We start from the raw sequence: 27,055 nt of genomic DNA on the forward strand, positions 1-27,055 counted from the left end.
GTTGCCGTGATAATATTCCGTGTAAATTATTGTGTGATTTGAGTTATTACTATGAGGATATAAGGATGACATTCTACTCTTGATATTATATGGGTATAAGAATGACATTTTACTGTTGTTATGTGTGCTGGGATATTGTCTGGGTGGAGTGATAAGGGTGGCTATAGGAGCGATACGAGTGGTTATTGATATTGTCACGCTCTGAACCTGGGAGCGAGACCAGCACCCGGTGCCTCACCTAACCTGGCGTACCAAATTGCGACTAAGGGACTCTGAACATATAAAGTCATAATTTGGCCATGGGTCCACCTTGCAAGATAATTTGCGAAGCAAAATATAAAACTGAATAGAAACTAGCGCTGACTAAACATCAATATAAAGCTAGACCGACAAGGCCGTCATAAATACTACAACTGACAAACCACCAAAATATACATACCAGACCTACAAGCCTAACATACTGCACTAACCAGCAGGATATGTTTAGAAGCCTCTACTGATGGATATATTGTGATCGGAACAGGACCCCGACATACCCATAACCTATATACATACATAGAGAAGGTGTACACGAAAACCTAGACCCGATAACTTCAAAGAATGTGGAGCTTACCAATCAGGCTAAACTCTGGAAACACCTACTGAGGAGGTCTACCCGTCTGTCTATCTGAACCTGCATGCATGAAATGTAGCGTCCTCAGAAAAGGGACGTCAGTACGAAATAATGTACCGAGTATGTAAGGCAATAACATAACTGAAAACTGAAACTGAACTGATAATATAATAACTGGAAGTAACTGGGAGTCAAAGATGATCTGGAGATATACTTACCTGCTGATACTGACTCAACTCCTTCAATATATTAAGTAAAATAAATGCTCGGCCTTATAAGGCTCGGTACGTGTAACTGCTCGGCCGTAGTAGGCTCGCTCATAGGCGCTCGACCATACTAGGCTCTGTATCTAGACCATCCTGGGCTCGCTCATAGGCGCTCAGAAACAGTCGGCTCGGTATATATAACTTACCATCTGATCAGAGGTTGCCCAAAAGGGGCCTGCCCATCGATTATAGCTCGATGGTAATGAAAATACTGTAATACTGTATATATAGGCTCTCTACTCTCTTGACTGGAAGAAGACTATCCTCAATTAAATATGAAGTCCCGATAAGGAGAATACTGTAATTTATGAGACTAGGATAATGTATATAAATTCGAGAGTATGAACTTCTCTTTATGCCTCGTTATCAAATACATGTAATTACGAGATCATGCCAAAATGAAGGAAGGGCATAACCTTAACATACCTTATCACAATATTTCCAATCACCAAGTTGAACTCGCCTCTTTTCACCTTAATCTACAACAACGATAATAATACTATCATTAAGTTATGAAACGTATAACTATCTCACAATGAACGACATGCTTATTTTGTATTAAAACGGACAGCATCTCCCCTATAATCCTTTCTTCCTCCAAATTCAAGATAATACCAACAACACCAAAAACAACAATAACAACATATATGTATTATTTTCCAAACTTATGTACACCACACAATACTACAAAACATCCCAATATACCCTAATCTCTTCATACACAAAATGACCATCGTAGTAGTGTCAACAATCCGAAAATATTATGATGAACGACCAGCCCAACATCCTGCATTTATGTGGTGTTTATCCACACCCTTCATCCTCAAAACCTCCAAAAAACAATAGTAAATCATGCAGCCCAACAGAAACACCAAACAGTCCACAAAATAGTCCGCTACAAGTGAATAACTCGAACTCACGGCTTCCGATCACCGTCCCGTGAGTTCTTACAAATATAGAACAACTTACCATGCATCTACAACTGTAAAGAATGGATGAAAGAGAGAAGTAAACTTACCTTATTTGTGGGATAACTCAGCTCCTATCTTGGTTCTTCAAACTCTAGGCTTTACCTCCAATTAGAACTTGAAAGGGAGAGAAAATAAATTGGGGTTTGTGGGAAATTTTTGGGAGAATTTTTGCAGAGATTAAGTCAGGTTATTTTGCCCTATTATCATCCTAATATAGGAAGGGGATAGGCCTTTAAACTGACCCAGTTTTGGACGACCCGAATTGGCCCAGTTTTGGATTCTCGTTTAAGCAAGTAAGTGACAGTCTGCACAGTCTCGCAAAAATGCCCATATCTCTCTACTCTTATATCGTATTGACAAACGATTTAATGCATTGGAAAATAGACGCATAGATATTTAATTTAATGGGTGGAATACCCTATAAATCTAAGTATATTGGGAGAAAATCGCAGTTACATTTGACCCAAAGTTTCAGTAAAACTTATGATGACTTTCATCGACTTTTATTCCACCACTCGCTTGACTTCAAAATATAACACACTACTATCATACGAATAACATAATTCATAACATAACCTCCTTATCATGTTAAACACCCCGGTCTCACCCTAAAAGTATATGCTATAACATTCCCAACTTGTAGGCTTTCGACTTAACATTATTTTCTTCAATTCCTTTAGCTTATGAACCTTCCAACCCTATTTGTACTTGTTGTTCATGATCTTCAATATTTGTAACTTCCAAGGTAACATGATTAACTTTCTTTATATATTTTCAAAGATGAACTCATTTTTTTGGGTCCTACATTAGATTTGCTCATGATGCAGTTTTACGTACGAAAATATAGGGTGTAACATCATTCCCCCCTTGGGAACATTCGTCCTCGAATGTTTACTTTTAGAGACTTTGGAAAACTTTTTCTAGAGTTTCCTACGTACACTAGACTATAACCAACCTACATAGAGCCAGAAAACATACTATGCATGCCACACATGGCCAATGTCTATAAATAACAACACTTTGCCTCAAACAGTCGTAAAGCATAAATAATAAAAGTCAGGAAATAAGAGCTTACCTGATGACCTACTAGCCTAAATAGAGTTGTGCTGGAGAATCCCATCTCGAGCCATATCTTTAGTTTGAAATAGGTGGGGGTATTTATATTTCATTTCTTCCTCGACTTCCCATGCCATCTCTTCCACATTCTTGCTTCTCCATAAAACCTTCGCAGAGGCTACCTTATTTCGTAGCTTGCGGATTTGTCGGTCTAGGATGGCAACTGGAATTTCCTTGTATGACAAGTCTTCCGTAATCTGTACATCATCTGTGGACACCACTCTGGTAGGATCGCCAATGCACTTCCGTAGCATAGATATGTGAAAAACCGGATGGACTGACTCCAATTCTAAGGGCAATTCTAACTCATAAGCTACTTGGCCCACTCTCCGAATAATCCTGTAAGGTCAAATATATCGTGGGCTAAGCTTGACTTTCTTGCCAAACCTCATCACTCCCTTCATAGGGGATACCTTTAAGAATACCCAGTCATTAACCTCGAACTTTAAGTGTCGTCGCCGCACGTCAGAATATGACTTCTGGCGACTCTAAGATGTCAACAGTCGCTCCCGGATAAGATTTACTTTTTCTACGGCCTGCTGAACTAGGTCTGGACCATGTAACCCAGATTCTCCAACATCAAACCATCATATAGGGGATCTGCACTTGCGCCCATACAAAGCTTCTTACGGAGCCATCTGGATACCGGAGTGGTAACTGTTATTATATGCAAACTCAACAAGAGGTAGATGTTCATCCCAACTTCTTTTAAAATCCAACACACATGCTCGTAACATATCCTCGAGCGTCTGAATTGTGCGCTCGGCTTGTCCATCAGTCTATGGATGAAAAGTTGTGCTGAGATTCACCTGAGTCCCTAGACCTCTCTGAAATGACCTCAAAAAATGTGTTGTAAATTGGGCCCCACGGTCAGATATAATAGATACGGGTACTCCGTGTAGCCGCACTATCTCCTTAATATATAACTTTGCATAATCTTCTGCTGTATATGTAGATCTGACCGGTAAAAAATGAGCTGATTTAGTGAGCCTATCGACTATCACCCATATAGAATCGAACTTATGATGAGAACGAGGTAAACCCGTGACAAAGTCCATGTTTAGCGCCTCCCATTTTCATGTCGGGATCTCTATAGTCTGCATTAGCCCTCCGGGCTTCTGATTCTCTATCTTCACCTGCTGGCAACTAGGACTCTAGGAGACAAACTCAGCAATGTTCTTCTTCATATAGTTCCACCAGTACACATCCTTAATGTTATGATACATCTTTGTCGACCCAGGATGAATGGAGTACCACGAATAATGTGCCTCTAACATAATCCTGTCTCGTAGCCCTGCTACATCTGGAACACACAAACGACCCTTGTATTTGAGAACCCCATCTCCCTTGTGCTCTAACAATGGATTCTTCTGCTGCGGAACTCGCTCTCTTAACTCGACCAACTCTGGGTCCTCGTACCGCCTTTCCTTGACTTCAGCTATGAGAGATGATTTTGTAGTGTTTTGGAGTACAACTCCACCATCGTCGGAATCTACTAATCGAACCCCCAAACAAGCCAATTGATGAATCTCTCTAGTTAATTGTCTTTTCTCGGCCTTTACATGTGCTAAGCTACCCATAGATCGGGTACTTAAGGCATCTGCTACAATATTAGTTTTCCCTGGATGGTAGAGAATGTTAACATCGTAATCTTTCAATAACTCAAGCCATCGCCTATGTCGAAAATTCAACTCTTTTTGCTTGAATATATATTGCAGACTTTTATGATCTGTAAATACATCAACATGAACACCATATAAATAATGTCGACATATCTTAAGTGTATGGACAGCCGCAGCTAACTCGAGATCGTAGGTTGGATAATTCTTTTCGTGCTTCCTTAACTGCCTTGAAGCATACGCAATTACCTTCCCATGTTGCATCAGGACACATCCAAACCCAATACCTGAGGTATCACAATACAGGACATAACCCTCTGGACCCTCTGGAAGTGTTAGAACTGGTGCTGAGGTTAACATGTTCTTAAGCTCTCCGAAACTCCGCTCGCAAGCCTCCGTCCACTGAAACTTAGTTGATTTCTGCGTCAACTTCATTAATGGTGCCGAAAGGGAAGAAAAACCCTCTACGAACCTCCGGTAGTATCCTGCTAAGCCTAGAAAGCTATGAACCTCTGTAGGAGTAGTAGATCTAGGCCAAGATTTCACGGCCTCAATCGTCTGAGTGTCTACCATTTTACCTTCATCGGATACAATATTCCCCAAGAATGCTACAGACTTCAACCATAACTCACATTTAGAAAACTTAGCATACAACTTACGATCACAGAGGGTTTGGAGTACCTCTCACAAGTGGTCCACATGCTCATCCTCTGAACTTGAATAGACCAGAATATCATCAATAAATACTATCATGAACAGCTCTAGAAATGGCCTGAATAGGCTATTCATCAAGTCCATAAGTATGGCGGGTGCATTCGTCAACCCGAAGGACATGTCAAGGAACTCGAAGTGGCCATATCGGGTCTTGAAGGCTGTCTTCGGAATATCTTTCTCCCGAACTTTGACCTAGTGGTATCCCGATCTCAAATCTATCTTTGAAAAGAATCTAGCCCCCTGCAACTGATCAAACAAGTCATCGATCCTTGGAAGTGGATACTTATTCTTAATAGTTACCTTGTTCAGCTACCTATAATCGATACACATCCTCAACGAGCCGTCTTTATTCCGCACAAAGAGTACCAATGCACCCCTAGGTGAGGTACTGGTCCCGATGAAACCTTTCTCCAGCAAATCTTTTAACTGCTCCTTCAACTCCTTTAATTCGGCAGGTGCCATTCTATATGGAGGGATGGATATTGGTTGAGTTCCTGGAAGTAAATCGATGCTAAAATCAATCTCTCGCTCTGGAGGAATACATGGAAGCTCATCTGGAAACATATCTGCATACTCTTTGACTACGTGAATAGACTAAAGTGTAGGTATCTCAGCATCTGCATCTCTAACTCGCACAATATGATAAATGCACCCTTTTGCAATCATTTTCCCCGCTTTCAGATAGGAAATAAACCTACCTCTGGGTGTCGCTGTATTACCTACCCATTCAAGGACTGCCTCACCAGGAAAATGAAATTTGGCTGCCTTTGCTTGGCAATCAACTGTGGCATAGCAAGCTGCCAACCAGTCCATGCCCGTGATAGCATCAAAATCCATCATCTCTAGCTCAACTAGGTCAACTGAGGTCTGACAACTACAAATTGTCACCATACAACCTCGGTAAACCCATCTAGCAATAATCGATTCTCCGACCGGTGTAGATACCGTAAAAGGATCACTTAGTATTTCAGGCACTATACCAAACTTCCCCGCGACAAATGGGGTAGTATATGATAAAGTAGATATTGGGTCTATCAAGGTATAAGCATCGTGAGAGCAAATGGTCAATAAACTGTCACAATATTTGGTGAAGATTCCTGGTCTTGTCGACCCGCTAAAGCATAGATACGGTTCTGATTAACACCTGAACTGGAACCTCTACCTCTGTCTCGACCTCTACCAGCCGAAGATTGAGACTCGCGCCCTGAAGGATGCACAGACATAGATGATCCTGTTGTTGAACTTGCTGGTTATGCCATACCCCCAGAATCTCTATTTGGGCAATCTCGCATCATATTCCCCAGACGCCCACATGTATAACAAGCATCAGAACCTGCTCGACATTGGCCCAAGTGTCCTCTACCACAGATGTCATACCGCGGCGGAAATGACCATGTCTGCCTTGAACCTCGTTGTCATTGCAAAACCGACGCCCGTGAGCTCTCACCTGGTCCTGACTTAGTATAGCAGTCATACATGTAAACCTGTAATTGAGGTGGCGGATACCTAGGTGGCCGTCCGAAGTACTGGGGCCTATAACTACCTTGAGACTGCTCCTGAGACCTAGGAAATCTCATCCTCTTACGCTGCCCTTGCTCATTCCTCTCTGTACCCTGCTGTTGACGCCTACCCCTTTCTATATTCTGAGCGAATGCCTGAATCCGGGAGATATCCATATTATCATGCAATGCAGTGGTGGCACATGCCTCGATCAACTCTGGGGCTAACCCTGCTATAAACTTGTTGATCCTGTCACGCATAGTAGCAACTATGGATGGTGCATATATGGCTAATGAGTCAAAACGGAGACTATACTCTCGAAAACTCATATTGACCTGCTTAAGGGCTGGAAACTGATCGACCCGAGCCTGTCGGATCTCCCGTGGTAAGTACTGGTCAAGGAAGGCATCTGAAAAATTCTCCCAAGTAGCTGGAGGTGCATCACGTGCCCTGGACCTCTCCCATCCCTCGTACCAAAGGATGGCTATATCTCGGAGTCGAAAAGTTATTAGCTCAACTGCCTCTTTCTCTGTGGCATGCATAACCTGAAAGATCCTGTGAAGTTGATCTATGAAATCCTGCGGGTCCTCCCTCTGATCTAACCCCATGAACTCTGGGGGACTCAAAGCAATAAACTCTCGGACCCTTGAACTCCTAAACCCCTCAGAAGATCCTGCACTAGCTGATGCCCTAGCTTGTTGTTGGGTAGCTACCAATTGTGTCAACAAATGCACCCCACTCCTCAAGTCCTGATTTGGTGGAAGTGGAGGGGGAACTAGATGTGCGGTATCCCTAGAAATCTCCTCAGGTGGTGGAGGAGCCGGCAATGGCTGAGTAGGGGTCTCGCCTTGGGCCTCATACAAGGACCCATCTACTGGGGGGTACCCTACTGATCCCCTCACATGTTGTTGTATCTCCCCTCTGTCTAGTCGTAGTCTTCCTAGTCACCGTCATCTGTGTATGCAAACACCAACACTTAAGTTTAACTCAAATTTCCTATAACTCAGTTCTACAACACGATTTAGATTTGAAAGAAAGGTAACCAACTCCTAAATGCCCTATATCTCCCTGCTTATTTAATGTGGTGCACAACATATATATAAACAAGATCCTACTAGACACGGCTTGTAGACTCACTAGGACAGAACTGCTCTAATACCAAGTTTGTCACGCCCCGAACCTGGGAGCGAGACCAGCACCCGGTGCCTCACCTAACCTAGCATACCAAATTGCGACTAAGGGACTCTGAACATATAATGTCATAACTTGGCCATGAGGCCACCTTGCAAGACAATTTGTGAAGCAAAATATAAAACTGAATGGAAACTAGCGCTAACTAAACATCAACATAAAGCTAGGCCGACAATGCCGTCATAACTACTACAACTGACAAACCACCAAAATATACATACCAGACCTACAAGCCCAACATATTGCACTAACCAATATGATATGTCTACAAGCCTCTACTGATGGATATATTGTTATCGGAATAGGGCCCCGACCTACCCATAACATATATACATAGATACAGAAGATGTACACAAAAACCTAAACCCGATAACTCCGAAGGATGTGGAGCTTACCGATCAGGATGAACTTTGAAAACACCTACTGATGAGGTCTACCCGTCTGTCTATCTGAACCTGCATGCATGAAATGCAGCGTCCCCAGAAAAGGGACGTCAATCGAAATAATGTACCGAGTATGTAAGGAAATAACATAACTGAAAACTGAAACTGAACTGATAATATAATAACTGGAAGTAACTGGGAGTCAAAGATGATCTGGAGATATACTTACCTGCTGATACTGACTCAACTCCTTCAATATATTAAGTAAAATAAATGCCCGGCCCTATAAGGCTCGGTACGTGTAACTGCTCGGCCGTAGTAGGCTCGCTCATAGGAGCTTGGCCATACTAGGCTCTGTATCTTGACCATCCTGGGCTCGCTCATAGGCGCTCGGACACAGTCGGCTCAGTATATATAACTTACCATCTGATAAGAGGTTGCCCAATAGAGGCCTACCCATCGATTATAGCTCGATGGTAATGAAAATACTGTAATACTGTATATATAGGCTCTCTGCTCTCTTGACTGGAAGAAGACAATACTCAATTAAATATGAAGTCCCGATAAGGAGAATACTGTAATTTATGACACTATGATAATGTATATAAATTCGGGAGTATGAACTTCTCTTTATGCCTCGTTATCAAACACATGTAATTACGAGATCATGCCAAAATGAAGGAAGGGCTTAGCCTTAACATACCTTATCAAAATCTTTCCAATCACCAAGTTGAACTCGCCTCTCCTCACCTTAATCTACAACAACGATAATAATACTATCATTAAGTTACGAAATGTATAACTATCACACAACGAACGAAATACTTATTTTGTATTAAAACGGACATCATCTCCCCTATAATCCTTACTTCCTCCAAATTCAAGATAACACCAACACCACCAAAAATAACAATAACAACATATATACATTATTTTCCAATCTTTTTTACACCACACAATACTACAAAACATCCCAACACACCCCAATCTCTACATACACAAAACGACCACCGTAGTAGTGTCAACAACCCGAAAATGTTATGACGAACGACCAGCCCAACATCCTGTATTTATGTGGTATTTCTCCACACCCGTCATCCTCCAAAACTCCACAAAATAATAGTAAATCATGTAGCCCAACAGCAACACCGAACAGTCCACAAAACAATCAACAAAACAGTCCGCTACAAAGTGAATAACTCGAACTCACGGCTTCATATCACCGTCCTGTGAGTTCTTACAAATATAGAACAACTTACCATACATGTACAATTGTAAAGAATGGATGAAAGAGAGCAGTAAACTTACCTTATTTGTGGGATAACTCAGCTCCTATCTTGGTTCTTCAAACTCTAGGCTTTACCTCTAATTGGAACTTGAAAGGGAGAGAAAATCAATTGGGGTTTGTGGGAAATTTTTGGGAGGATTTTTGCAGAGATTAAGTCAGGTTATTTTCCCCCTATTATCATCCTAATATATGAAGGGGATAGGCCTTTAAACTGGCCCAGTTTTGGACGACCCGAACTGGCCCAGGTTTGGATTCTCGTTTAAGCAAGTAGGTGACAGTCTGCGCAGTCTCGCAAAAATGCCCATATCTCTCTACTCCGATATCGTATTGAAAAACGGTTTAATGCGTTGGAAAATAAACTCATATATATTTAATTTTATGGGTGGAACACCCCAAACTCTAAGTATTTTGGGAGAAAATCGCAGTTACATTTGACCCAAAGTTTCAGTAAAACTTATGAACGTAACTTGTGATGACTTTCATCGACTTTTGTTCCACCACTCGCTTGAATTCAAAATATAACACACGACTATCATACGAATGACATAACTCATAATATAACCTCCTTATCATGTTAAACACCCTGGTCTCAACCCAAAAGTACATGCTATAACATTCTCAACTTGTCGGCTTTCAACGAAATATTATTTTCTTCAATTCCTTTAGCTTCTGAACCTTCCAACCCTCTTTGTACTTGTTGTTCATAATATTCAATATTTATAACTTCCAAGGTAACATTATTAACTTGCTTTATATATTTTCAAAGATGATCTCATTTTTTTTGGTCCTATATTAGTTTGCTCACAACGCAGTTTTACATACAAAAATATAGGGTGTAACAGATATTGTCAGGGCAGAGTGATACGGGTGGCTATTATTATGGAGTGATACGGGTGGCTATAGGAGCGATAAGGGTGTCTATTGTTAGGGATGATACGTGATGATGTGGGATTATTGTGTTGGTAATTTTTATGTGATGTTGTGATTTTTTTTGTGTTTATTTTATCTCTTGTGCAACTTGTCTTGTTATTTCGGTAAACTTGATAATAGTTTGATTCATATTGAAATTGTGAGCTTGTGGCTATTATTGGGCGGTTTATATTACTGGCACGTGAACTGTCTGTGCAGATGTGATATGAAATGTGGGCACGAGGTGCCGGGGGGAAATATGATGATTTTTATTATTGACACGTGAACTGTCCCTGCAGATGTGATATGAAATGTGGGCACGAGATGCTGGCGAAACATGAAAGTGGGATGAGACCCGTATCTTATGATTATGAAACGAGGTGTCACAGAGTGACTTTTATTCGAAAGAATTATATTCAAAAGATATTTATTTGAAAGAAGTATATTCGAAAGATATTTATTTGAAAGAGTTTTATATCCAAAAGATATTTATTTGAAAGAAGTATTTTTGCAAGTTTTTTATTTGAAAGAGTTTTATATTCAAAAGATATTTATTCGAAAGAAATATATTCGGAAGGTATTTATTCGAAAGAATTATATGTGAAAGATTTATAATTGAAAGACGTGTTTAATTGGTTGTACTTGTGTTTCTTATTCGTTTGAGTAATAATTATGATGTTCTTGCTGCCTTGCTGTTTACATCACTAGTTGATTGTTGTTGCTATCACTGCCATTTGTTTTTCATTATTTTTGTATACTATATTGCACAGGTTATTAGACTAGTGAGTGTCTTGACTGTACCTCGTCACTACTCCACCGAGGTTAGTCTTGATACTTACTGGGTACCAACTGTGGTGTACTCATACTACACTTCTGCATATTTTTGTGCAGAGCCAGGTATTGGAGATATCAGACTTGGGCAAAGTTAGTATGTTGATCGAAGGATTCAAGGTAGAGCTGCTTGGTCGTCGCAGTCCCTTGGAGTCTTTCTATTTTTTTTTTCTATTGTCAATTCTTATTCGAACAGTATTATATATTCGATCCTTGAGATCATTCCATGTATTCAGTTAGAGTTCATGACTCAGTATTACCAGTCTTGGGAGGTTGTTATAATTATTTCCGCTGTGGGGTTCGATTATCTTTTTTTTTTTTTTTTAAATGGCTTGAAATGAAATTGAAATCGGCTTACTTAGTCTTAGAGACTAAGTGACATCACGACACCTAAGATAGGATTTTGGGTCGTGACAACTTCCAGGATTACTCACCTTTAATTCATTAACAAATGCCACCAGCTTATTATATTCATCAGTAAAACTACCTTCAAGATTCTCCAAAATCATTCTCTTTGCCCTCTTATAATCTGCCTCACTAATATTTACATTAAATGTTGCCTTCAAGCTTGCCCTCATCTCCCTAACCTTAATTTTTGGTTCATCTTGCAGCCCTCTCTTAAAGTATGTAGCAATGGTCTTGGCATTAACTCTATGATTCTCATATGCAGGTTCACAAGTGTACTCTGAATTTAAGGTATTGAATTTAACCCCATCCTCTGAAGAATTCCTAGATATGTGACATACAAAAGGGCAACCATCTTCACAAATGTACCTAAGCTTGTTGGGTCACTTTTAAGTTGCTCTAACACATAACCATTTGCAAGTGAATACATATTTATCACTTTCCTAGCTTCAGCAATATCTTTGAATGTCATGGGCATATCCTACTCTTTATAGTCAGCCAATTTATCATTAATGTCTCTCTTCTTTTGTGTAAAAAGTTTCTCTAATCTATCAGAATCATAGTGTGAAGAAACAATATATTCATTATCATCACAATTATCACTTTCATCACAATTAGTGGTAGCTTCAAGTTTATCAGACTCATTGTGATGGATTATATTAGGTACATTAATACTTGGCTCACAATCTTCTATAGAAAATATGTTAATAACATTAAACTGATTGTTAACAAAGTCCTAATACCATAATCACCTTCTATTTCATAGTATGTACCATAAGGACCATTAATTATCAGTTGTTAGACTCCTATATACCCAAAGTTAGAAACATATTCATCCACTAAATCATTATATAAAAGCAAGTCAGAATCAAAACCTTGCTTGGTGTGCACAAATTTTCTTGAGTATGTCAAGAATGGTTTCTTGACCCACTCTCCACTATGATGAAAGACCAAATTCAGCAAGACCATTGACAGTAAACTACAGAATAAAGAATATACATCATTAAAGACACACTCACTTAATGATAAGGTTCTAAAGTAGAAGAATAGAGAAACCACATAAGGTACTAAAGTAGAAACATAGAGAAACCAGATAATGTCCTAAAGTAGAAGAATAAAAAAATAAAAAAAGTATAAAATACACACTAAAGCCAATCAACATAAAGAAAAAAAGACAAATGGAAGAATCAAAATAATAATTAACTACATAAAGTGCAGCCGGAAAAGGCACAGACAAACCAGACAAGGTACAGAGATAAAGGCATAAAGAAAAAAAAAATGAGGGGTACCACATACTGAAGAAGTCAGTCAACTTCAATAAACTAATAGATGCATCCATGGATATGGGGGGACCATACATTAAAGTAACAAATAAAGTGTCCCCAGCCCTGTCCTCCAATAAACAATGTAGAAAAGAACAAATCAAAGCAAATACAAAAAATTTGATTCACTTATTTTCTACAAAAAAAACTCAAAGGAAGTTGGGACCACAAAATATTAAAATTGAAACCCTAAACCACCAAAGGTCTTTTCAATACCAAGAAAGAATAAACTAGATATGAGGTACATGCAAACAAAAAAAATAAAATTAGGGTTTAATAATGAAAAACACATGCAAACAAAAAGCAATGCAAAAACACACATCTAGCAGCTTGATATTATCGCTAAAAAAATGGAGAAGTGAAAACCCTAACCAACCAAGAACAATTCTGAAAACCCTAACTCCAATAAACAACATATTCGAAACCCTTTGACAACTACACTTGATTTACACATACCTATCAGCTTGAAATAATCGATAAAGAAAGAGGGGAGTGAAAGCCCTAACCAACCAAGAACAAATTTGAAAACCCTAAGTCTACATATACAACAGATTCGAAACCCCAGTAAAACTACACTTCTGTTACATATAAGAAAGAGAAAAAAAACTAATAGAAACATCAAGTTTTTTGGAATAATTTCTTACTTTTGGTTGAAATCTGCACTAAAACGCAAGGATTCTACAGACGTTTTGTTCTCTCGGTTTCTTTCAAGTACTAGAAGGATCAACCAAATGAACGCCTCTACTCGTTTTAGCTGGGTTATTTCTATTTATAAGTGGCAACGGGTTATTTTGGAGTGAAATGCAGGGGCGAACACAGGATTCTCAGATGATGGGTTCACCGCTAGTTTGATAGTATAAAAAAATAGAATAAATGAGCTCAATAAGGATCAATCCCTGGCCCAAAGGGAAAATTTTCAGATACTTAACCAGTGAACCAACACAACAAATCTAACCATGGGTTCACAAAGGTAGTATTTAGACAAATTATACACAATTTTTGTCGAAGACCATGGGTTCACATGAACCTTTCGGTACACTGTAAATTCACCCCTGGTGAAATAGATGGTTAAAAACTAGGCTAATTTTTAATGGAACACTGACTTGGATCCTATGTGGCAAAAAATTTTGTGAGGTCAGGTGCCACATTGGCCATTCGTTAGGGTTAGGGGCAGTTCCACTTACTTTGTTAACGGTAGGGTGGGTATTAGACGTAAAGTGAAACGGAGGACAAATGTATACTATTTAGAATATTACAGTGGCAATAATGGACTTTTTCCCTATAAAAAACACTTTGGTCTTTTGAGAGAGAGAGAAGCTTGGAATCATGTACTCAGTATTTGGTCTTCAAGAGCTGATTTAACGGTATTTGCAATTTAATCACCTTTACGTGGTCCTTATTTCTTCGGGGGATTTGCATCTATACCCAATTTTTGGGTCACAATTTAACTTATACCCGCTTTGCAAAAGCAAATTGCAAGCGTACCCACTTTTCGGGTAACTTCAGACATACGGGGCCTGAAGTAGCAAGAATTTATGTCTGAAGTTTGAACTTCAGAATTTTTTGTCTGAAGTGTGACCTTATCAAAGTAAAACTTCAGATATTTTTGTCTGAAGTTTGGCCTGACTTGCAAAAGTAATCAAAAAAACTTCAGTTCGCAGTGCAAACTTCAGACAAATTAGTCTGAAGTTCTTTTGTTTGTAGTGCAAACTTCAGACAAATTAGTCTGAAGTTCTTCAGTTTGTAGTGCAAACTTCAGACAAAATCAGCTTGTTATATTTGAACTTCAGATAATTTTTTCTGGCATGATAGTTGCAAACTTCAAACAAAATTTAACTTGGTAATGTCTGAAGTTTGGCCTTGCAGTCCCAAACTTCAGTTGATACTTCTTCGAGTTTTGATAATAAACTCTTATTTTATTATTTACGTACTTTGTGTTGGGGTGCAAATTTCAGACAAATTAGTCTGAAGTTCTTCAATTTGTAGTGCAAACTTCAAACAGATTAGTCTGAAGTTCTTCAGTTTGTAGTGCAAACTTCAGACAAAATCAACTTCTTATATTTGAACTTCAGATAATTTTTTCTGACATAATAGTTGTAAACTTCAGACAAAATTTAACCTGGTAATGTCTGAAGTTTGTCCCTGCAGTCCCAAACTTCAGTTGATACTTCTTCGAGTTTTGACAATAAACTCTTATTTTATTATTTACGTACTTTGTGTTGGGATGTATTAATATTTGAGAGGCAATGGCGAGTCTTTCTTTCTTCTTGATTTGCCGCTTTGTCCAATTTCCATAAACGATAACATATGTAACTTATAGGATAACATGTTTGAGAGAGAAAATAAGAAGAAGAGGAAAAGAAGAGGTGGAAGAAAGGAGCGCATAGGTCGCAGGATCTGAAGTTGTCAAAATTAGGGTATAGGTTAAATAATTTTAAAAATATGGGTATAGGTTAAATGGGGGCGACCAAATAGGGCGCCCCATACAATGTTTACTATTTCTTCTCCTAATAAACCGCCACAACAACAAAAGAAAAGATTAGATCCTTGCTAGGCTATTGGTGCTTCTTCATCCCAAACGACATTGAAATTGTAATATACTAATGTTTAGTTGTTTTAAACTCGAAAATTTTACCTCCTATAGCGAAGGTATACACCCTATTTATTATAAACCAAAATTATTTTAAAATATTATTTTTTATAGCTACCTTTTATATTTTATAGCAAAATAAGTATTTTATGGTATATACTATTAGTGAAGCATGAAATACGCTATTAATTATATTTTTGATTCTTTCTTAGACAGCTGGACATACCTATTTTTAATGGATTTCCGTTATTGTATTCATGAATACATGGTGCAAATACATGCGCGTACAGCTGTATTCATGAATACAGCAGCGCGAATACATGTGAATACATGCGCGTACAACTGTATTCATGAATACAGCAGCGCGGATACATGTGAATACATGCGCGTACAGCTCGACTACCCTGATTTTAGGCGCTTTTTGTTGCTATATTCATGAATACATGGCGTGAATACATGTGAATATATGCGCGTACAGTTGGACTGCCATGATTTTAGGCGTTTTTTACTGCTGTATTAATGAATACATCAACGCGAATATATGCGCGTACAACTGGACTGCCCTGATTTTAGGCGCTTTTTACTGTTGCATTCATGAATACATGACGCGAATACATGCGCGTACAGCTGGATTGCCCTGATTTTAGGCGCTTTTTACTGTTGTATTCATGAATACAGCAACGTGAATACATGTGAATACACTATCGTAACAACTGAATAGTAGCTATAGGAAGTAATTATTTATATGGTAGTTATAAGAAGTTAATAACACTAAACAATAGTGGTTTATGAAAATTCATCTTTAAACTACGAGTTTGCGTTAACAATTCTTGCGTTCTTTTGCGAATTTGAAATTTGCGAAATAATGAGCACAACAAAGAGTGCTCGGACCATTTCTACACCCATGGGCATGGGAAGCTAAAGTCCCAAAACTGAATATTTCAGGTTTCTAAGATAGCGTTTGGACATAGATTTGATTGAAACTTGGTAAAAAAAATTGAAGTTGCGTTAAAAAATAATTTTTGAAAGTTGAAGTTATGTTTGGACATGCATTTTATTTGAAGAAAAGTTGAAGTTTTGTGAGTGGAATAAAAAGAAATTCACCCAAAACCGTTTTTGGGGAATTTGAAAATTTGTAAAGTTTTTTTCAAATCATTATCATATTTCATAAACAAATAATGTTTTCGAATTATTTTTGAAAAAATGCTTCGCCCCTATGAAAATCCATTACTGTTGCTAGACTAGTACCAACAACTCGAATTACATGGACTTTGAGAAAAGCTCAAAGTGCATTTTTGTTTTTAGAGAACCAACAGTGCTTGTTTTTTCACTTCTCCGGATATTTCTCAACTCGTTTATCTGCATGGGACGTACATGTTCTTTCCTTTTTTCAAAGAAAAGACACTATGTCTCGAAAAGCATTTGTGCCCCTTATCGGTAGTTCTAAGGGTAGTTGCTTAGCAGGTTATCACGTATGTTTTCTAAGATTAGATAGATGCGTCACCCTAGATTTGATCCTTCTTTTATTCCGTGGTGTCTATCTTTTTCTCCTCTATTTCTTAGAAAATACGAGACTCGAGTAATAAGTTAGATTGCAAGGAATTGGAAATTGCTCCTAAATTGAAGCAATTTAAATTTTCGAAGTCCAAAGGATAGAAAACTGGACGGCAGATAATTTCTTTGGCATTCCCTGTAAATGTCAAGGTATATCTCGTTTTTTTCAGATCAAGCTACAATTCTGTGAGACAAAAAAGTGGGAATATGTACAACATCCAAATGCAGAAGAATATTTATGTACAAAACAAATTATCTAACTTCTGCACCCTTGATGAGTTCAGGCTGTGTAATGCACATCGAATTTACTGCCCGCCAAAACTGGGTATTTACAATTCTCTGCCATCTAGCCATTGCTTTTGATCCTACTGGATTTGATCACAGCAAATGTTACAATACTCTATTGTGTGCTTCGATCATTGAAACTTTCTCCTGCAAAAGTAAATTCATCCCATCTACAATTAGCATCAACCTGGAAAATAAAACAGCATTTTCGGCCACCATGTCAATTAGTCCATGATCCCAGTAAGAAAAACTACCTCATCCGGAGTGATATTTTCCACAGGAAACCAGTGCATAAGAACTCCCAGGTGCATGATAGCAGGTATCAACTTGAACAAGACTGGAGTTGTAACCTGCACAAAATTATCAATCATAAACATCAAATAAGAAACAAATAGCATGGGAAGTATATCCTCAAACAATTTGAAGATTTAGAAGCTCACAAGACTTAGAGCAGTTGTTCCGAGCAGAAGAAGATACATCTTTCCCTGTATATGTAAAAGAAACTTAGCTGAATTCAATAGAAGTGATAAAGTGGCGTTTAAGTGGAACAAATGAAGTACTTGGTGAAATTAGAGAATATGGCACAAAGTATCAGTTAAAGCAACCTAATCTAGGAGCCTGCAAGATAAAAATGAATTCAAGAGACTTGTTTCTGAATGCAAAACAAACAGAGTTTCTTTAGGGGCTTTTTTCTTTCTTTCTTTCTTTCTTTTTTTAAAAACAATAAAATAAGTAGGAGGTCTTCTAAATTTTCTTGAAAGCTAATCTTCACTGGGAAAAAATGTTAATGGTGGCATTACGTGGAACAGTTACACTTATAACATCTAGACAGCCTGGAAAACTTGGCTCAGGAAAAAAAAGACAAGTGTCTCCTTTTTTTTTAAAATTACAGGTTCATCAAGAAACTAAACTGCCGACTAGAGAGTTGTATATATCTACTATTTAGAAACACAATGACTGATATATTAAAACCTTATAATTCAACTAGGGCAAATGCAAATTACATTATACGTACATGTAAAACACACTGTCATGCAGAGTTGTGATTGAAAACGAAATTAGAGAACCACTTGGTGGCCTTTAACCTTGTATCTGTATATAAATTCAAATTGTGCCATCTTACCTACTTTAAAACAACATAAACACTGGAGCTCATAATCTATCTTCACAAAAGCAAGTGCAATTCCTTAATTTCATAAACTTAAGACATTAAGTGGAAGAGCATGGGGAGATCAGTGTTGCGCTTTGAATGCAAAAAACTTTTTGCCTCCTAAAAGGTATTATGAAGAGGAAGGTCCAAAACTATAAGAAACATAACAGGAGAAAAATAGATAGGTAGGATGAGATCACCTGAACAATATGCAGGTTTGAGGCACGACTCAAGAGCACAAATGCAAATTCTCCAATTTGTGCAAGCAAAAGCCCAACCTGTAAAGTCATTCAAACTCATAAAAGAAAAGGCAATATAATTTTTGTCTAACAAGTGTTTAAATGGGTGACTTACAATAACTGATGTCCTAATGTTATATCCAAAAACCTTTGTAATCATGGTGGCTACAGTAGTCTTAAAAACTATAACCAAGATAACTGATGCTAGCAAGATATCCACATGCGTCCATAGGAACTGTACATGTATCAGCATTCCGATACTAGCGAGAAAGAGAGCTGCAAAGAGATTACGAATTGGTTCCACCTACAAGTAAAATTAAGACACTTCAAAATCACAAAGCATAGTTGGGAAAATTAAAGTAAAAATAGTCTGATGCTTCCAAGTATGCAATCTGTCATTATTGTACAGCAAGAATGGTAAGTAAACAGCTATTTCTGATATTTTCTTTTTCCATATATCCAACAATGAAAAAGAAATACAGCTACTGATGAATAGTAAATTTTCTTACCAAGTAATGAAGGACCTACTCAAGACATTAATGTAAAAACAAGACGGAAGAAGGATAGAACGATGAAAGAGAAAGGGAAGTATATCTGAGATTAGAAATTTTCTAAAATCAGTAGATAAAATATAAATAGAAGAAGATGACCAAATCAGAAATCATTGTGTTAAAAGATGTTGTAAGATGCCAGAATGTTCAAAAAAAATGAGAAAACTCATAGCAACATCTATATACATAAGATTGGTGAGTTGAAATAGAAAATTGAACTTTGAAGTAAGGATGCCTCATAGATTTGTTCATGGTCTACATTCTATTTTATGTCTTAATGAAAGCATGAGCAAAGAAACATCCTATTATAAATCAATACCTGGTCCAAGGTATGTTGTGCAAAGTCTGTTGTGGATATCATAACCCCGGCTACAAATGAACCCAGCTCAAGACTGAGTCCCAGCTTATCACTGCACTGAAGAATCAAAAAGAAATATCTTCAGTATTCTCTGGCACTGCTTACTAGGTAGTCGCGAATTCTTCAGAATGCATTTACAATGTTTCAGGAATAAATATATTATATCCCCATTTTTGGTAAAGAATATTAGGACAGCGTTCCAACTAACCCAAGCAGATAATAAGCAGAATGCCACCACCGCAAGCTGATACAATTCATTGGTCTGAAAATGACAAGGAATTCAGAAAGCAAACAACGTGAAAAGGAAAAACGGCATAAAGCACGAAGCTCAGAAGTGTATAAAAACACATGCAGTAGAGCTGATTCATATAAATTATTTATTGTCAGCATCATATCCTGGCATCAACTGACAAAAGCTGTAGTTTCAAACAATTATGGCCGGTTTGATACTGCGGAATCACCTAAGAAAAGAGTCATGATTTCAAGATTTCATTCCAGCCCCACGATTGTAATGGTCGATTCCAAGGAAATCATGATTCAGGCTTAATTCCATTCTGCCAAAAGCTCATCTTTTTTGTTCCTTAGATTAGGAAAATCATCATTGCATTATTCAGTTAAATTAGGTGGATTCTGACATAAGTTAAATTTGGTAAATCAAGATCAGAACAGTGGTATTGCCCTCTGACGTTCAATAAAGAAAATACAACCTAAAGAAAGAGTTTCATTCTGCTTGATCTCATTCCAGTTAACAGAAAAGGTCTGACAGTTAAAGGAGCAGCTAAAGGATAATATAAACTGCTAAAATCAGCAGCCCTAGTGTTAGATAAATGGCCTTCTGTACTTATTTGGTTGGCTGATGATGATCAAGTTGGTAATGATAAAAGCAAATGGAGCTTGTAATGATTTACTCTGCTGAAACTTTCCCTTATCGATGCACTTTTACTTGATACAAATTCTTTCCCCGCCTACCCATCAGATCCAGTTTACATCTTCAAACATTATAAGTAATAGAAAATCCTACAATGTTGTATTACACTATTACTTTTGTCTTCACGAGGCCTGTGACAAGTTACCTTACATACACAACTACTCCCTTTATCCCAGAAAAAACTTGACCCGCCGTCAATTTGGTTAGTCCCAGATATTTGTCCTATTTGCTTAACTACAAGTTTACCATTCCACTGTAATTGAAACTAATACAGATCTGTACTTTAGACACGATGTGACATCTTTCTGTCCAGCTATTGTAGCTTTCATACTTCAAAATATTAGTTAAACCTTTCTCTACAAGATAGAATAATCTATTTGAACATTCTTTTCTTAATCTCATCGCTAATCAAAGTTGATCAAGATTTTCAGGATAGACACACTTTAAGAAACATGTATTTACAGTCAGTTGTAATAAACCACTCAAACTTTCTCATTGCTCTCCATGCAAGTTAAAGGGACCAACTATTATTGGATGGGGAGAAAGAATGTGGAGCAAAGAATAAATGAAAATATGACTGTGAGAGGTACTCACTTGAGAAGATAACCGTATCATTAACTTCAGAAATCGGGGAACAAATGACCAAGTTACAATTGATGCAACACTGAGGTACATGGACAAGATGAGCAGCCTAGACAGAGCAAACAGTATATTTAGTCTTTCCCTAAGCCTCAAATTGCTGCCAACTCAAACAAAAAATGTAGAAAGAAGCACTCCCATAAGAGCTTACAGTTTTCCCATAGAGATTATTCCATGCAAAAGCCCACTGTTACCTCCAAGAACAGGAAGCAAAGCGAACAATAAACCAACAGCGCAGTCCTGGAGATAAATAAAAAAGAAAAGGACCAACCTTCTTGTAATATGTAGATATGAATAAATGAAATGACCAATAAACATGTGTCGATGTCTGGTAATACACAGATTTTACCTGAAAAATCAGTGTTCCAATCGTCACTTGACCATGAAGAGCATTGTTGCTGTTTTTCTCAACTAGAAATTTCACCACCTGTTTATTTAAGATGGTTAAAGTACATCATTAATGAGACTTACCTTATTTCAGGACAAGGAAAAACTGATAAGAATCATGGTTTTATATTATACCACTGCTGTTGATGACATTGACAGGAAGCAACCAACAAATACTCCCTCTGACAAGTTTGCACCACATAACTGCAGACCAATATAGATTGCATAATTAAGCATCAGTAATTGAAGAAGCAAAATTCAATTCCAGAGCCATACCATTGCAGTTGTGCCACACAGAAACATAAGGATAACAATTTGAAGCAACCCTCCTAGAACAGCAACAGGGCCGACAACTTTTAGCTGCATGATAGTATGTTAGGACACTGCCCCAAGTAAGGAAAGATATATGCTGAAATACCGAGATATTTTCTCAATTTAGTTCTAACAGTTGTATGGAAAAAGCATCACATAGAATGATATAAAGCACCTTTGTCAAGGAAAACTCCAGACCTAAAGCAAATAGAAGAAAGACAACTCCAAACTGAGCAACGGTCTCAACCTGCAATACAATCAACATTGAAACAGATGAGCTTAGGATAGCCCACACAATTACATCATAATTCAATGAGTTCTCAGTCAAGAATATGTTAGTAACTTCAGAGACTTGTATTTATCAAACTCTAGTTATTCAAAAAGGAAAAGGACATAACAACAAAAGAATACACATCTCACAATCCATGCCAAATGTATTAGTCTTTTAAAGTCAAAAGGCTGCAGCATTTTGCTTGAAACGTGCTTAGCCAGATGTAGTCATGTAAACATATAATGTTCCATTTCAGACCAATCTTAGATGCTCTTCTGTTAGAGATATGAATGACAGACACCAACACGATCAACCAGACAACCTTCTATCCAATATAACATAACCAGGTAACAAAAATTCAGTCTTGGATGCATAAGAAATACTAACAGAAAGACCAATAACTTGCACCAACTATGAAAGCATGCAATAACTCCATTCTAGACAACCCTTTGGACGTCTGTTTATCCTACTTTCCACGAACTCCAAAAATCAAAAAGAATATCTGAAAACCTTTCCATTTTTTGCACCTCCGGTTCTGCTATTTTTGCAGTACATGAAATAATGCATTTTATCAGGAGCAACTATTCACAATCGACAGAACGAACATGATTCAATGTTTGCAGAAACATTGTTGCATAAGCTTATTGGATTAATGTCATGTAAACTAGATGAATACAAGGATCATTTCTCCAAGTTGTAGGGCTATTTTTAGATAACAAGATGAATTGCTCGATACTTGCTAAGATTTGCAAAACTACTTTAAGTCAAATCTGAAGTTTAAGATACCTAAATATGCACCAGTGTAATATAGATTACTAGACGCCCTAACTCGTAAATGCTAGGATATCATATGTGATTCTTAGTCTCTCAGAAAATCTAGATAGGAAGTCAAGCGCTCAATCAGTAAACTCTTCACCAAAATGATTTTCCAAACCCAAACATGATTTTGAAAACATTCATGTCTTTTCATTTGAATCAAGTTCTTTTGTCTCTTTCTTCTCATTTGGGGGGTCTGGGTATCTATGAAAGTCTGGAATATGAAAATCTGAAATGTTTGCTAAACAACGAGCAAATTATGAAGCAGTCGAAATCTTAGAATAACAAGGAAACTAGTACCATCCGGAGAAATACAAAGGCTTCCTGAAATAGCAGGGACACTAGCTTGCTTGTAACAGCAGATGGAGACAAAAATGAAGACGCATATCTACAATTTACAAACCTAAAAAGAGAAGTTTAGTATACTAAAACTGATGGAAATCTCTGTTCTATATTTGAATGATACCAACCTTGGGAATGTAGGAGTAGGTGAATGAACGCAACTCAAGAATATAAAGTGATCAACCATGCATGAGCCAGTTACAAAGAGTATTTGCTTGTTAATTGAAGTGTTAAGCACTCAAGCTGCCAGGATTGCATACTAACTGGCAGCCAACAATGGTATCACATACGACAAGAAATGAGAATTGGTTTGAACAACAAACCACTAAGCATCCCAAAGCAAACGCACAAACAAAAAGAAAGCACCTCTCTTCATCAAATAAAGAAACTGAAGGAAACAAAACTCGTTCTGTTTTTCCGCTTCACACTCATGTACTCTATCTTTGTCTGTTAATATTTTTAGTGTCCATATGGACAAGAATACCAAATTACAAGATTACATTGTTGCTTCATCTATGGTCATTAACGACAAACAAGCAGATATGATTGCTCCTCATAAGCCGTGTGGATTACATACCTGTACCATTTCACTGATGAACTTCAAACCCCCTGGTCCAATTAATGAGCCAGCAAGAAGATAACCAACAATAACCTAACACAGGAAATCATGATTAAACAAGTTGAGTACTTGGGTTTAATAAATATTTAGATTTATAAGCACAAAAGATCATAATCGACCAAGGAAGATTTCACAAGCTTCTCAAAAGACTAACCGGTTGTCCTAAACAAGAAAAGATGATTCCACCAATGGCAGCAGAGACTATAACCACCACCAAGTCTGAGATAAGTCTGCAGAAACACATTTTAGCAAAAACTAAATGTCACTAGCTGTGAAAACTACATAAAGATGAAAATCCCAAAATATCTATGTTTCATCAACGATATTGCCAGAAAGACAAGGATTAACATCAACCTCACATCAACTTGAAGCACTGGATATTTTGATTTCTTATTTGACATGACAAACACATTGTCCTGCCATCAAGCAAAACAGTATAAAAAAGAGCTAGTTAAGCACACGTTAAAGATATTGACCAATGTTTTCTATACCAATTCAAGCATACATTTTTTACCTTTTTGTCAATCAATGTAGTTACATCATCAGAACCTTCATTTTCAAGGGAAAAAACATCTTGTAATTTGAATGATCTAGTATCACTGCAAAAAGGACAAATAAATGAATAACTTCAGCAAAGTTCATCCAAAGCCAGGAGATGTGATTTATTTAGTTACAACTTCTTTGCATACTTTGTCTGTTGTGTCTCATTCTTCTTGATCTTCTCGTGGGTAATTTTGGCTACAGTCTCCAACACTCCCTATTAGAAAGAAAGGTAAACTTTTCATAAAAGAGCAAAGAACCACCAGCCGGAACCAAAAGTAAATTGTACTAGTGTCACACTGCGACAAGGTATGTCATAATGTTGGGCCTGTTGGCTCTCTGATTAGGAGATAAACTTTAAAACATAGGACGTTGAAGATTGAATGGATATGCATGTCTTCAAATTTTACACGCTCTGGGCAAAGAAAATACGCACATTGCTCTACCAGCTAAATAAGCAGTTCTTGTGTTGCCTAAGCTTCAACAAATAATCTTCTACTGATCTTAAGATCAGAGGTAACAATTAACATGATCAAAAAGCAAATCAGTGACAAGTATTAGTCGCTTAGCTTACTTTCTCATCAGCCACCGTACTATTAAAGCTGCTCCCATCCGAACCTAATCAAGTGACAAAAGCAACATGATTAATCCAATATTTCATCAGACAAACCACACAAACTGGAATGCATTTTCCTTCAGTTCACATTGGAGAGGTTGTTTATCAATAATCGAGCATAAGACATTAATGCATCATCAAAAGGTGTATAATATATCACTATATGCTATCAATTACCATAACCTCCATCAACCGGGCACAAAAATGGTACCATTAAGAATATTTTTAGATGTACCCTCTTAAGCCACTTAAGCTATAGTAAACTCTAATTACTGAAAGTAAATTTGTCATGAACAGACTGAAACACAGCATCAATTTGTATTCTATTTTCAATACCACACGAAAATAAATCAACTTGAAACCAGTGATTAAAAAAAAATCTGAAGAAAAGAAAAAAAAGGTAAAAAAATAAAGAGAAAAATGGAGAAACCTTACCTTCAGGTTGATCGTTCTCAGAAAATTCTTTCTCGAGGACGCGATCGAACATTTTGGCAATAGTGCCGTCGTTAGAGTCGGGAGCAGAAGAATTAACTAAATTACCGTAAAACCTTTCCCTAATCTCCTTCTCAGATCTAGCCGCTAAGGCCGTCATCCTGCCAAAATAAGCAACCGACAGGAAGAGGAATATCCAGGCTCGAAGCTTCTCTCTTCTCACCAAAACCCTCTCCATTTGCACACTTCGCCGGAAAATAGAGAGAGAAATTTGGAGGAGATTGAGATTGAGAAGAAGAAGAAGAAGAAGAAGAAGAAGAAGAAGAAGAAAGGGGAAATGGAGACGCAAAAGGGTTTGTTGTTGAACTATCAGTTCTTCAGATCGAAGGCAAAAATTGAAAAGAAGTTAGAGAATAGGGTCTGTTATTTTTTCCAGGGCGGGATCCAAGCCTGACCAATTTATAAAGTTTTAAGGTCTATATCTATTAATTTTAAGATTTTTTTTAAAATATTACGAATTAAAAAATACCTTTAATTATTATATTTACAATATTTTTTTGAAATTATAGTATATAATGTATAATAAAAGAATGTTTAATACATAAAAGCTCTCTCAAACCTGAATCAATTTGCAACTTGCACGCCTGTGAAGTTTCTATTGTCCCTACTTTACATTAGTTTGAGAAAAATAAAATGTAAAATTAAGTTTTCACATTATCTATTGTTACAAAAACTAATTAACACATGGTCACATGTGACCAAACAATTTTTTTTCTCTCCTTATATCTCTCCTTTATTTGTTCTTCTTTCGGTTTAAAATGTTGAACTATCCAAAAATATATATTTTCTGGCCAAGCTTGTCATAAATCATGGCTGGAAAAAATAGATTTCACCAACAACAAAATAACTGCACAAACTTAAAAGATAAAATAATAAAAAAATACATGTCAAAATTTAGAACTATACTTACAAATTACACCATAAATAAATGGATTTCTATGCAGGCTTGTTATATATGTGGTAGGAAAATATGGATTCCAAAAAATATGTGAGTTAAAAGAAAAAATTACCAATGCCATGTGTTGGAATTTAGAGTTGTAACTACTACAGAAAAAATGGAATTCCGGCCAAGCTTGTTGCTTATATGGTTGGACAAAATGAATTTCTCAAAACATGATTTAATTTCAAAAAAATGCCATGTGTTTAAATTTAAAATTATAACTACATCGAAAAAATAGAGTTACTAACAAACAATACAAGTCTGACCGAAAAAGTTGTTCAGAAATTCCCTGGTTTTA

At 37.2% G+C, this 27,055-nt stretch overlaps 1 protein-coding gene across 2 annotated transcripts; it reads right to left on the reverse strand.

Moving 5' to 3' along the window:
* Nucleotides 1-17,371: 17,371 nt before the first annotated feature.
* On the reverse strand, nucleotides 17,372-26,200 carry LOC104092301 (K(+) efflux antiporter 5). 2 transcript variants are annotated; one of them, XM_009597863.4, is made up of 20 exons: nucleotides 25,761-26,198; nucleotides 25,284-25,327; nucleotides 24,859-24,926; nucleotides 24,684-24,768; nucleotides 24,524-24,585; nucleotides 24,324-24,399; nucleotides 24,128-24,202; nucleotides 22,297-22,368; nucleotides 22,086-22,169; nucleotides 21,945-22,013; nucleotides 21,772-21,849; nucleotides 21,574-21,662; nucleotides 21,378-21,474; nucleotides 20,064-20,117; nucleotides 19,817-19,912; nucleotides 19,062-19,250; nucleotides 18,908-18,985; nucleotides 17,998-18,042; nucleotides 17,812-17,907; nucleotides 17,372-17,704 (listed from the first exon to the last, which is right to left on the reverse strand). In XM_009597863.4, exons 1-20 carry the CDS (start codon nucleotides 25,993-25,995, stop codon nucleotides 17,663-17,665), a joined length of 1,734 nt encoding a protein of 577 aa, XP_009596158.1. In that variant the 5' UTR covers nucleotides 25,996-26,198; the 3' UTR covers nucleotides 17,372-17,662. The 2 variants fall into 2 exon arrangements, with proteins under 2 accessions (XP_009596158.1, XP_070053252.1); XM_070197151.1 differs by lacking the exon at nucleotides 20,064-20,117 and having other exon boundaries at nucleotides 25,761-26,200.
* Between the last annotated feature and the right edge of the window lie 855 nt (nucleotides 26,201-27,055).

Source organism: Nicotiana tomentosiformis, chromosome 3, assembly GCF_000390325.3.
Source record: "Nicotiana tomentosiformis chromosome 3, ASM39032v3, whole genome shotgun sequence".
NCBI lineage: Eukaryota > Viridiplantae > Streptophyta > Magnoliopsida > Solanales > Solanaceae > Nicotiana > Nicotiana tomentosiformis.